Source organism: Monodon monoceros, unplaced genomic scaffold, assembly GCF_005190385.1.
Source record: "Monodon monoceros isolate NGI ecotype Baffin Bay Population unplaced genomic scaffold, NGI_Narwhal_1 Super_Scaffold_13, whole genome shotgun sequence".
In the NCBI taxonomy this organism is placed as follows: domain Eukaryota; kingdom Metazoa; phylum Chordata; class Mammalia; order Artiodactyla; family Monodontidae; genus Monodon; species Monodon monoceros.
Genome location: NW_021703769.1, coordinates 63,936,599 through 63,950,510, shown reverse-complemented (window position 1 = coordinate 63,950,510; position 13,912 = coordinate 63,936,599). Strand labels below are relative to the sequence as shown.

The window sequence follows — 13,912 nt, the reverse complement described above, 5'->3', positions numbered from 1 at the left end:
CCAATTCATTGCAGCACTGCTAAGCCCAGGTGTGGTTTTGGAATAAGTTTCAACATGGCACCCAGCAGCCTCTACCAGTCAATTGAAGAGTAAACATTTTTGTCATCCCTGCCTCAGGCTATGCTATCACCCTGGGCAGGAGATCCTAGAAAGGGAGATTCAAAGAAGGAAACACAGATCCTAGCTTTGAAAAGGATCCACTCAAGTGCTAAATGTGGTGACAAGTAGGGTCTCCACAAAAAAATAACAGTGAAGGGCATGATAGTAAAGCTACAAAGAAAATTAAAGAGCTGTCAAATAAGAACTAAAATTTTAAAAGAACAGAAGCTGTTTCAGAGAATGCAAGAAACAACTGAGTTATCATATAGTAATGGCTCTTAAGAGTATAGTTCCGTAGATAAAGACCAATGTTTTTCTCCATCAAGCAGAGAAAAATAAAGGGGGGGTTGTTGGTGGGACACAGCTGCAGCTAGAGGAATTGGGAATGAAGAATTTCCAGGGCTTCCCTGGTGGCGCAGTGGTTGAGAGTCTGCCTGCCGATGCAGGGGACACGGGTTCGTGCCCCGGTCCGGGAGGATCCCACATGCCGCGGAGCGGCTGGGCCCGTGAGCCATGGCCGCTGAGCCTGCGCGTCTGGAGCCTGTGCTCCGCAACGGGAGAGGCCACAACAGTGATAGGCCCACGTACCACACACACACACAAAAAAAAGAATTTCCAGATAAGGTGACAGGACTATAGTGCCTGGAATGATCCATGGAGGTAAACGAGAATCTTCCATGGATTCCTTGAGAGCTCAGACTCTCTCCTATTCAGCTCTGCTTCCGTCAAAGAGTCTGGCCTCTAGCTCAATAATTGTCTGCTGAACTGGCCAGGTGTGAAAAGTAACAAAACTAACATTTACAGAGTGCTCACCATGTGCTAGGGGCTGAACTAAGCATTTTACACATGTTATTTCCTCTATTTTTCTAACAACTTATGAGGGTGCTATTTATATTGATGCTGATTTCACAGATGTAGGAATTGAGGTTCAGGGAGATTAATCACTACACTTCACAACCTCTTCCAGCTATGATAGGTTCCTTTTTTCTATTTTTCTTTTTAAGTGAGAATTTTAAAAATTATTTATTTTTTGGCTGTGTTGGGTCTTCATTGCTGCGCGGGGGCTTTCTCTAGTTGCGGCGAGTGGGGGCTACTCTTCGTTGCGGTGCACAGGCTCCTCATTGCGGTGGCTTCTCTTGTGGAGCACAGGCTCTAGGCGTGTGGGCTCAGTAGTTGTGGCTCGCGGGCTCTAGAGCGCAGGCTCAGTAGTTGTGGCACACGGGCCTAGTTGCTCCGCAGCATGTGGGATCTTCCCGGGCCGGGGCTTGAACCTGAGTCCCCTGCATTGGCAGGAGGATTCTTAACCACTCTGCCACCAGGGAAGTCCTATGATAGGTTCTTATGTACTTGGATATGTGGGGTGAAGTTCAGCCTGCAAAGAGGAAAAAGAACAAATGGCCCTTCAGAGCCCTTGCAGGAACCTGGAAGCTATCCCTCAGGGATTGCCTTCCCATGAGCTGGGGCCCCACTGCCTGACCTCCACCCCACTAGTCGACAGTCAGTTTCGTGCCCCTAATAGCCAACTTCAGGAAGTACGTTCCACATTCCCTGGCTTCTGCCCTGGAGCAAGTGGAACAATGGGAAACAAGGTTGGCCACTGGCCAGCAGGCAGTGCCTGGGGTTGGGACCACATGGACGGACAGCTGCCCTTGGGAAACCCTTCCCTGCTCCTCTCCTAGAAGCCCTCAGGGCACAACCGCCTGAAGACCTCCTGGCACCATCCACAGAGGTCAAAAAGACTGAACACCAAGTCTCATCAGCATCATCTCCCCCCATCCCCCACTGGAGACACGAGATTTTAATAATGCTGATGGGGTAGGAAAGGCCCGGGGGCATCGGGGGCTGAGTCAGTCAGCAAATGCATAAGACTTGGGCATGTGGGAGTAGGTTAGGGCATATTCATCATCCTTGGGTTCCGTGGCGCCTTCTTTGGGGAAGGGAGAGAGCATCTAGAGGGGAACCAGTCAAAGAGCAGTGAGGGAGCTGTTAGGGACTGGACAGCTGAGAGCTCCTAACCTGAGAGGACGCAGCACAGAGGCACCAACGTCTGTGTGAGGAAATGGGGAGCGGCAAGGGTTGGCTTCTTGGGAAGGGAGCCAACCTTGGCCTGGGTGAGCTCTCGAGAATACCTGGTGTTCCCAACCAGAGTGGGGCAGGACCCAAGGCTCCCTTCCTGTGGGCCTCCTTAAGGAGAAAAAGGCATTCAGGGAGCACCCCCCCTCCAAGGGGTGCTAGAATTGTCCTTCAGGCTCAGCTGGGGACAGACAAGGCACCAAGGCACCAGTTGTCCAGGGTGGGGCAGGGGCAGCCTCCAAGCTGGGCGCCGTCCTGCCGCCAGGTCAAGCCCTCCAGGTAGCGCACAACGTGGATCTGCTCGGCCAGCACCTGGCCCTGCCCTTGAGGCACCGCAGGTGTCAGGCTGAGCTTTCAGGTCCTTCCTGGTGCCCAGCAGGAGGATGTACACCTCAGGGCAGTGGTGACACACTTCTGGATGCCACTTGTGCCGCACGTTCTCTGGCAGTGGAGACACAGATGACAAAGACGTTGGGCTGAGGGTGGGAGAGTGTGCGAGATGGTCCTGCTCCTGGCCCCGCGTCCCACAGGTTCGGGCTCACCGTGCGCCAGTCAGGTGCACTTCGGGCACTGTAATCGTCGAACGCCGCAGGGGTGGACTCCTCGGGGAAGGCATCAGCTGTGTAGCAGAGGAGCCCCATCACCTACCACCACTCGCTTGATGCTGTGCATGGTGGGTGCAGCTGCCGCGTCGAGGCCACGCCTCCCTCCCCTTCTGGCCCCTCTGGACGCAGCGACCTGGTGCCCTGCCCACCACGGGGGAGCTGGGGCAGCAGCAGCGGCTTGGTTCAGGGTTCCAGAGCCAGCACCAGCATCTTATTTCCCCTTTCCCCTTTATCTCCCCTTGCTCCAAGATCCCTCCGAGACCTGTAGTGGAGCATGTAACAGTAAGGGAGATGACAGCCCTCAAGAGCAATGCCCCATCACCCAATTCAGTCCCCACTCCCCAGCTGATCTAAACAAGGGCAGTGCTGACTTCTTGCCTGCGAGGCTTAGAAATTGCTTTTCCTAAAAACCTGTCCTTGAGGCACCTTCCAGCAACCATATAAATAGCACCACTGGGATGGCTCACAGTGTCAGGGGTCATCATGTGTCTGTGGGACATGAGGGCTGACTCTTCTAGTACAAAAGATAGGCACCTTGAAGGAGGGAGGGATGCATTTAAGTCACAGGGGATGGTGGCTGAAAGGGGTGAATTACTCTCTTTTTGGAAATTCACGAAAATATAATTTAGGATGCAGAGAAAGAGGATTTGCAGAAGGTAACGCCAGGAATTTAATCAGCCCAGATACACAACTCTTTGTTCTTTTCAGAAGACCTGCGTGGACCAAACAGCTGTGGTGTCAGTGGCCTGCTCTCGTTCACATAACTACCACTGTAGTCAGAAAGTGCTTCTTGGTGTCTAAACTAAATCTTTTTGTAGCTTCACCTTGAGCTCTTTCCCTTCTTACAAATTCTATTAGCTGCCTTTAAGAAGAAAGGAGGGAGAGAGGGAGGGAGGGAGAGAGGGGGGAGAGAGGGAGGAAGGGAAAAAATGTGTGTTACCCTTTAAGCCAGCATTTCTACTTTTGAGAATTTATTCTACAGAAATATGCAAAGATGTTTAATGAAGCTCTGTGGTGCCCAAAATAATAAAATAAAACAAAATAAGTAATGTCCAGCCATAAGTGAATATTTCATGAATATAATTGACATAGGAAAAAATCCACGATTTATTTCTAATTGATTAAAAAACCAACTTGGGGCTTCCCACATGCCGCGGAGCAACTAAGCCCGTGTGCCATAACTACTGAGCCTGCGCTCTAGAGCCCACGAGCCACAACTACAGAAGCCCACACGCCTAGAGCCCGAGCTCTGCAACAAGAGAAGCCACCGCAACGAGAAGCCTGCACACCGCAACGAAGACCCAATGAAGCCAAAAATAAATTAATTAATTAAAGTTTTGAAAAAAGAGAGAGAAAAAAGATAATAAAAAACCAACTTGCACAACAGTATTAGTGTATGATCTCATTTTGTGGTGACAATCATATTACTAATTATATTTATAGTTATAGGCATATAAACATCCTAGAGATACAAACACCAAATGGTTAATAAACCTCTGTTCTGGTTGCAGCATTGCAAACCACCCTAAAACTTAGAGGCTTAATACAGCCATTTAGGATTATTTGTCCTGGTTCTTAGGCTGACTGGGCTCAGCCAGATGGCTCTTTCTCAGGGTCTCTCACAGTGGCAGCCGCAGGGCACTGGGACTGCAGTTATTTGGGGGTTCCATGGAGCTGGACATCCAAGAGCGCTCACTCACATGACAGACACATGACACAGACACATGACAGACAGTTGATGTTGGTTGTCGGCTACGAGCTCACCTGGGGCTTTCAACCAGAGTCCCTACACACAACATCTCCATGTGGCTTGGCCTTCTCACAGCTGGGCTCCAAGATGGAGCGTCCCAAAGCAGGTATTCAAAAGGCCCACGTACAACCTGGTCATGCAGTGTCACTCCCACAATAGTCTATTGGTTGAAAGTGAATCACAGGGACTTTCCTGGTGATGCAGTGGTTAAGAACCTGCCTGCTAATGTAGGGGACAAGGGTTTGAGCCCTGGTCCAGCCTTGGATGGGGGAAGATCCCACATGCCGCAGAGCAACTAAGCCCGTGTACCACAACTACCAAGCCCGCATACCACAGCTACTGAAGCCCGCATGCCTAGAGCCCATGCTCTGCAACAAGAGAAGCCACCAGAGAAGTCGCCACAATGAGAAGCCCGCGCACCACAACGAAGAGTAGCCCCCACTTGCTGTAACTAGAGAAAGCCCATGCGCAGCAACAGAGACCCAACGCAGCCAAAAGTAAATAAATAATTTTTTTAAAAAAAGTGAATCACAGGACAAGCTCCAATTCAAGGGGAGGAGACTACACAAAGGCATGAACACCAGGAGGTATGGTTCACTGGGGACCGTCTAAGAGACTAGATACCATAATATCTCTAGAAAATGCGATTCGGACAGACTTTCACTTTCCAGTGTCTAATGTAATAGTTACATGTACAAACTCAGGAGACAAAAAGCCTGGCTTAATGTCTGGGCTCACCACTTGCTTGCTCTGTGACCACAAACAAGTTACTTATAACCTCTCTAAGGCTCGATGCTCTCAGATAATTGTTCCAACCTCATAGGGTGGTTGTAAAACTTAAATGAAATTAAATGTGTGTAAGATGCTTAGAAGTAAATGCTCAATAAAAGTGAGCTAATAATATTATTATACACTGATATAATGTTTAATTTTTACAGGTATATTTTACTTTTGTAATTGAAAAAAATAATTTTCAAAGACCAAAAAAAAAAACCAAAAACCAAGAAATGTAGCAGAATTAAGAGATATAAACTCAGAACTCCCAGTCAGGGCTCTTCCAAGGAATCTCCAGGAACTTCTTAGTCCTCACAGACACAGAAAATATCTCTGGAAGACCTTGACCCTTTCCCTCTGCACCAGTCAACCGTCCAGTGGTGGGGTCTGACAGCCCAACCTGTGTTGATCTTTTAGCGCTCCCTAAATCCTCTCAAGTTTGAGCATGGTAAGCTGCAAAGTATAGGAAATGAATTCCCCCAAGAATATAACCAAGAAGCTTTGCAATCACAAAACATGGGCTTTATATTACCCACCTGTCCAAAGACACCATTGACAGAAAAGATTTGCTTTTTAGAAGCATTGACTTTTTTTTTTTTTTTTTTTTTTTGGTGGTACGCGGACCTCTCACTGTTGCGGCCTCTCCCGCTGCGGAGCACAGGCTCCGGACGCGCAGGCTCAACGACCATGGCTCACGGGCCCAGCCGCTCCACGGCATGTGGGATCCTACCGGACCGGGGCACGAACCCATGTCCCCTGTATCGGCAGGTGGACTCTCAACCACTGCGCCACCAGGGAAGCCCAGAAGCATTGACATTTTGATCATGAAGTTCACGGGGACTTGCTTGGATGGGATTGGTTGGTTTTCCACACAACAGATCCTTGGACCTGTTAGTTTGAGAAAAAAGCTGAGAAATGTAATTTCAGGTGGTGATGACTTGGGTTTCTTCGCTTATTCACCCTTTATAAATACACACAGACCCTGTCAACACCACTCCTTTTCTTTGGGGAAAAAACTATCACAGTGGAAATGAAAGGATTTTTCAATGTGGGGAGTTACAGCAAATGCCAACCTTGGGAGTTGAAAATTCTACCTTCTCATTTCTTTTTCAGAAAATCAATACACAGGCATTGTTCCATTCCCCTCTGGGTCTCTGTGGCTCACACATCTCTCTCATCCCAAGGATGTTCTAAGTGTTCTTGATATTGCCTTGGGAGCAAATCGACCTGCACGAAAGAAATGGAAAACTCAATGTCTGCGGGTTAGTTTCTTGAGAGACACAATTACTAGAAACTTAAGGAAATGTCAAATATGAATAGCTGGAAATTTAATTTGGAGTTGATGACTTGCCTGAATTAAAGCATTAATTAGATGGAGATGGAATATTTTTGAAGAGTTTGGATATGGAAAAATTTTAGCACCACATTACAAACAGGGTTCGATGAGGAAGTAAGAGATGGTGTTGAAAAGTGACTCTCCGCAGAATATATACAGTCAGCCCTCTGTATCCGTGGATGCGGAACCCACGGAGACAGAAAGCCATCTGTACTCTACATTTTTATTTAAGGGACTTGAGCATCTGCAGATTTTGGTATCACAGGAGGGTCTTGGAACCAATACCCTGCAGATACTAAAGGATGGCTGTATAACATTTTTTTCTAGGGAGACCCCAGCATTTATTCATTCCTACCCCCCTTATAAGCTGGGAAGCAGAGCAGGGACATGAGAGGGTGTGTGGGCATTGTTTAATGAATGGAAAAAAGAGGTTCTGAGAAATGATGGCACTTTTCTAAGTCAGGGACAACTGAGAGAACAGGAATCACTTTCCTCCGGCTGGAAACAAAGAGGAACTTGATATGCCATAAAGTCAGAGAGAGCTGGAGTCAACTCCAGGCTCTCCCACTTACTCAGTTTGTGGCTATGGAGAGATAACCTAAATATCCAAGCCTCAGTTTCCTCCCCTGTAAAATAGGGATGATAATAGGACGGATGAGAGTCCTTCTTTCAGTCCCATAAATACCAAGTTCTTTCCTACCTCAGAGCCTTTGCACTTGCCATTCCCCCTGCTTAGAGTTCTCTTCTCACGGATCTTTTTATGGCAGATCCCCTCTCCTCATCCTTAATTGAACTCAAATGTCCAATCTAAAAAACAACACCCCCCAACAATTTGTCTCATCCCTTGGTTTTATTCTGTATAGCATCGCTCTCTGAAATTCTGTTGTACATTTTTGTATTTATGTGTTGTCTCTCTCACCCACTATACTATAAGTCCCATGATAAAAGGGAACTTGTCCATTTTGTTAATTCCTGCATCTCCAGCACCTCATACAGCGCCTGACACATAGTATATGCTCCGTTAATAATTGTTGAATGAGTGGATTCTCAGTCAAGAACTAACATTCATTGAGAACTTACCACATGCCAGATACTGTTCTAACCACTTCATAAAAATTATCTCACTTAATCCTCAGAATAACCCTATTAAACCTATTTTATAAAAAAGGAAACTAAGGCACAGCGGGATTGAATAAATTTGCCCAAAGCCAAAGAGTCAATAAATAATAGAGCCAGGACTGCACCCCAGGCAGCCTGGCCCCAAACTCCACATTCTAAGTCGCTGTGCTCTGATGCTCCTGGCTTGATGGGAAAGCATCAGACCTGGTTTTGGGGGTTGTTTTTTTTACATCTTTATTGGAGTATAGTTGCTTTACAATGGTGTGTTAGTTTCTGCTATACAACAAAGTGAATCAGCTATACACATACATATGTTCCCATATCTCTTCCCTCTTGCGTCTCCCTCCCTCCCACCCTCCCTATACCCCCCCCCCAGGTGGTCACAAAGCACCAAGCTGATCTCCCTGTGCTATGCGGCTGGTTTTACAGCTTGAGTTCCATGAAACTCTGACTGTCAGGTTGGAGTAGCCTAAATTTTGACCCATAACCTCCTCCAAAGCCTTTGCCCTTCATTCTGTATCTATGCACCTGTGGCTCATGTATCACTGTGTGTATTCTTGTTTGTCTCTTTAATATTCAGCCCCTTGCATGCTGTTTCTACACTCTCTGAGTGGAGACTCTGAATGTCTACAATACTAATTTGTATCCATCTTGGGCCCATGTACACAGAAGGAAGATGCTAGATGTTTTCTGAAAGGATGTCTAAATGAATAAGACATTTTCGAACACTTTTCAACAGGCTGTTTAATAAAAGAGAGCTATGAAGTGCAAAAATGTATACAAAGCAAGTAGAAATCCATATGAGTATTCCTTGCCTTAATAAACTCAACTCTTCATGCTTTCCCCACCTCAGGGCCTTTGCACATGCTGTTTCCTTTGCTTGAAACACTTTCTCCAACCACCTTTTTTGCCTATTTACCTCCTACTCGGTCTCCAAATTTCAGCTTGGACATCACTTCCTCAGTAAAAATTCTTCTGATCACTAATAGCACTTACTAGAGCTTCCAGTTACACATTTTCTTCTGTGATTCTTCGGTTGATGCTTTTCTTACATAGTAAACTCTAAGCTCCATGAAGTTAAGATGGACCATGTCTATTTTGTTCAATATCTCCTTCCAGGGCATAGCTCATAGTAATTATGGAAAAACACTGTTGAATGCATAAGTAAACTTTTGAAATTCCAGGATTAAGAATATAAAGAATTTTGCTTTAATGGATCTCTTTTCTTAGATATTGACTTAAAGTAAAATTTACTCATAATTTTTCTTTATTGTCCAGGGTGTAACATACTCACATGGTGCCCTCGCCCCCGCTCAGAAGTACTGATATTGCCGAGTGGTTTAAAGCATGGGTATTGAATGCTCTAAACCACTGGGATTGAATACTGGATAATTAATATAATTGGTACCTTAACTCTCCACCACTTCAAAATGTTATTTCAAAGTGCTTTGAGCAAGAACAAGGACAGCACACACTTAAACAAACAAACAAACAAACAAAAAAACCTGACAGTGCCGAGTAATGAGAGGTTAGGGAGCAACTGGAACTCTCATACCCTACCGTTGGGAGTGCAGGTTAGTAAAACCACTTTACAGAGCAATTCAGCAATATCTGGTAAAGATGAAGATGCACATGTTCTAAAACATAATAAACACCCTTCTACATATGTATATACTACCTGAGAGAAACGCTGACACGTAGCTACTTCTCATGGAGAGTCGTATCAAGGTATTAACTATAGCAGTTTATAACAGCAAAATCCTGAAACCAATTTAAATGTGTATATATATATATATATATACACACACACATATATACATATACAAAGACACATAGATGTCTATATATAGTATATGTGTATATATATACACATATAGACAGCTAGATGTATATGTCTACATAATATATGTATATATACATATACAGACACGTGTGTATATGTATAAATATGTCTATGTATATATGAATAAATAAATTGCAATAAGGTTATTAATGGAATTGCTCTATAGTTGTTAAGATGAGTGAAATAGATCTACGTTTATCAAAAAAAAAGAGGTCTCAAAAGCAACTTGTTGTGTGAAAAAAAGCAGCATGTAGAGTGGCAGGTTCTGTATAAAAGAAAGTTAAGAGCATGCAAGCGTGGCCCTGAAGACCGCAGTACTGTGGCTGCCTCTGGTGGGGAAAGGGGGAAGGGAAATGATGGGCTGGAACAATTTCAAAGAAGACTTCAACTGCATCTATAGTGTCGTTTCTTTATTTAAAAAGAACTAAAGCATATGTGGCAAAGTGTTAAAATTTGTTTAACCTGAGTGATGAATACACCAGAGTGTGCATATTAAAGACATTTTCACATGTGAACTATTGTGAAATAATTATAAAGGCACATGCGAGAAAGAGAGCCCTGGATTCCAGCTCTGCCACTGCACTTCAGACAGGGGACATAAATTCTCTCAGACCCTTGTTTGCAAAGTAGGATTAACAATGTTCAAATTTCAGGTTTGGTTGTGACTTAATGAGAATAAATGTGTAGAATGACTTCCAGATGTTATCCATTGGGATATCATTTTAGAGTGAGTCCCTAATGACTTTCCAGATGTATCTTATTCAGAGAGACATTTGTTTTTTTAAAACTGATCAGAATTATGTGGATGCATTCCAAAACAATTCTGACCCCCCGAAAAATAATCTATTGCTACTATATTTGCAAAACCTATATACACACATATTATACAGACATGCATAAGCACAGATTATTTATTAACTATGATTGCCCTGAGGGAGGGGTATTTGGGTGGTTGCAGAATAAGAGTGGAAGGAAATTTTACTTTTCTATTAACTTTAATTATGTACCATGTGTACCTACTCTAAAAATAAATATAATTTATTTTTAAATTAATCTAAAGGTCATGATCTTCTCCATTCCTTCAATTCTGAACCCACTTAAAAAAGAAAGGTCTTAAAATCCAAGTTCTAAAGGTTCTTAAGAGGTTGTATAGTCCAATGTCCTACTTGAGCACGGGAAACAGGAAATGCCATCCCAACCCCATATTCTCCATGCAGTCAGACAAAAGAAAGAGCACAGGATTGGGGATTAGAGGATCTGGGTTTGGTCCCTGTCACCATGAATGACTAACTCTGTGGCTCTAAGTGAGTTCCTTAAGTTCTCTGAGACCCAGTCTCATTTCTGAAGTGAGGACAACGGCAGCACCACTGTCATGACTGTGTGAGGGACAAATTAAGTACCATGTGAACAGGAAACTTTGTCAAAATCGTATCCAGATGTTTGTATGAGGTGCAATTGCAGTGCAGAGATTGTCCCTCAAGAGCATGGGTTCAGTCCCTTTGATTTCCGTGGGAGTGCCTGATACACTACGCCTACGGGCCCCTAGTAGGCAATAAAGTCATCTTGCTTCAGATGTAAGCCAGATTCTCTTCTCTCCACAGCAAATATCCTAACCGTGATCATCCTCTCTCAGCTGGTGGCTAGGAGACAGAAGTCCTCCTACAACTATCTCTTGGCACTTGCCGCTGCTGACATCTTGGTCCTCTTTTTCATTGTGTTCGTGGACTTCCTGTTGGAAGATTTCATCTTGAACATGCAGATGCCTCAGGTTCCCGACAAGATCATAGAAGTGCTGGAATTCTCATCCATCCACACCTCAATTTGGATTACTGTTCCATTAACCATTGACCGGTATATTGCGGTCTGCCACCCGCTCAAGTATCACATGGTCTCCTACCCAGCCCGCACCCGGAAAGTCATTGTAAGTGTTTATGTCACCTGCTTCCTGACCAGCATCCCCTACTACTGGTGGCCCAACATCTGGACTGAAGACTACATCAGCACCTCCGTGCACCATGTCCTTATCTGGATTCACTGCTTCACTGTGTACTTGGTGCCCTGTTCCATCTTCTTCATATTGAACTCAATCATTGTATACAAGCTCAGGCGGAAGAGCAATTTTCGCCTCCGTGGCTACTCCACAGGGAAAACCACTGCCATCTTGTTTACCATTACCTCCATCTTTGCCACACTCTGGGCCCCACGGATCATCATGATCCTCTACCACCTGTATGGGGCACCCATCCAGAACCGCTGGCTGATGCACGTTATGTCCGACATTGCCAACATGCTGGCCCTCCTGAACACGGCCATCAACTTCTTCCTCTACTGCTTCATCAGCAAGCGGTTCCGCAAAATGGCGGCCGCTACCCTCAAGGCCTTCTTCAAGTGCCAGAAGCAACCAATACAGTTCTACACCAACCATAACTTTTCCATAACAAGTAGCCCTTGGATCTCGCCGGCCAACTCACACTGTATCAAGATGCTGGTGTACCAGTACGACAAAAATGGAAAACCTATAAAGGTATCCCCGTGACCTCATAGGTCTGGCATCTAGTGTCTCTACATAATCCATTTCCAGATGGGAATGTGGCCCATCCTGTGGCTGAACAGCTCTCCTTAAGAGTGCTAACCTGATTTCCTGTCTCCATAGATTGAGCAACTCTCAGACTGGTAGATGAGGAAAGATGGAGGAGAAGAAAGAAAAGCATGAATCTTGTTTTCATTTATGCATTCATTTCTACCAAGTCATGCTGACAGCAAAAGTTCCTACCAGTTTGAAGATGTCATTGGAGGTTGTGTTATTATCCTGTGGCCTGTAAGGACACATAGTAGAGAAATAGTCTATGACTTAGCCTTGGCCCCATCCACAGTCACTGGAAACCGCTCATTTATGTGACACATCAAGCCACAGTAGCACATAGCTGAGCCCACACTCTTCTTCCAAGAGCTGAGGTCATCCATCATTTCCCTGTGCTGTTACCAGCAGCTAACGATGCTGACCAATTCGAGAATTTTCCAAGGTGCCCTTTGTCCTAGTGAGGGTTTTGGTCTTGAAATGGCCCTGGCACCCCAATCTGTAGAATGAGATTCTGGGGGCAGGGGAGGATTGGATCTTACTCAAACTCTGGTCAGAGCTTCTGTGAAAAGGCTCCTGACCAACATAACCACGACACTCAGACCTGGGGTCTAAGATGCAGTCTTTCTATTTGCCATTATGTATAGATTTTAACTAGTTCCTCCAAAACAAAGACCCTGCCTGGTGTGTGGGGATATAGGAGGAGTTCTTGAGCCCAGAAAAACAAAAAAATAAGCCCACTCTTGCCATTGTTTCAATCCATCCTTGTGTCAGCTGTGTATGGTCTCCTTACTCAAAAAGCTTCTTGTTGCGGTGCCACTCAAGCTTCCTGGAGAAGCCTTTATGTGTAGAGTTGCCAACCCTGCCTCCCTGCTTGCTGAAGCCGTCACCAAACTGTATTATTTGAAGTGACTTTGGAACTGGGTTTAGTTTTTGAGGGTCAGGAACTGTAGCTCTGCAGGTGTAAAGGGAGACATTCTCAGCTCTGCCCCACTGTCCAGCTGGCATTGCCATTCAGCCGCAAATGGCAGTGGAAAGGTATGCATGTTGTCTGCATGTCTGCACTTTGATGCACATGGCTCAAAAGGGTGGTGCCAGTTTTTGGTGATGCTATTTAACCCAGATCCTTTGCAAAATAATAAAATATGAATTTATTTATTCTGCTCTTGTCTGTCCAAGGCAAGAACAGTTCTAGGGTGTAATTAATAGAGGCTTCCCTGGGAACTACAACTCATGTGTGCACACACACAGACTTGATTACATTAGGTTCCTATGTACCCCATGATGTGTTTTGAAAGAAAAATCCATGCTGGAGTTTTTCTCAGTTACATTTTTTTTAAAAACTTCTCTCCCAGATTCCCAGTATTTGAACTTATCCCTGTTCTAGAAGAAGTCTTCCAAAATGATTTTGGAATTGTATGATATTTTTGGTGACCCAACAAAAAGCAGACAGTCCACCTGGAACACTTGGTTCCTCAGGCTGAATTTTTACTGCACTTTTGTCCCTAAATTGGAAGACATGTCTACCCTCTTAAAGGGAACTTGCAATAAATGAGCAGGGTAGAAAAGGCTCCGATGCCACACAATCCCTAAACTTCAACCAATGTCCTCAACACTAATTCAATACAACTTTAGGTCACATTCATCCTGATGATCCGAATTCCTACTCCTTTTTTTTTTTTGCAGTGCGCGGGCCTCTCCCGTTGTGGAGCACAGGCTCCGGACGCGCAGGCTG

At 45.0% G+C, this 13,912-nt stretch overlaps 1 protein-coding gene and 1 pseudogene across 1 annotated transcript in view; one reads left to right on the top strand and one right to left on the bottom strand.

The window, feature by feature from the left end:
* The window catches only part of GPR139 (G protein-coupled receptor 139), a 40,993-nt gene extending 28,609 nt beyond the window's left edge, over nucleotides 1-12,384 (top strand). Inside the window, exon 2 of the mRNA XM_029221644.1 lies at nucleotides 11,201-12,384. Coding sequence (XP_029077477.1) covers nucleotides 11,201-12,135 — 935 coding nt within the window. The 3' untranslated portion in view covers nucleotides 12,136-12,384. The remainder of the gene's footprint in view (nucleotides 1-11,200) is intronic.
* LOC114893871 lies at nucleotides 1,947-2,844 on the bottom strand (annotated as a pseudogene).
* Nucleotides 12,385-13,912: the final 1,528 nt, after the last annotated feature.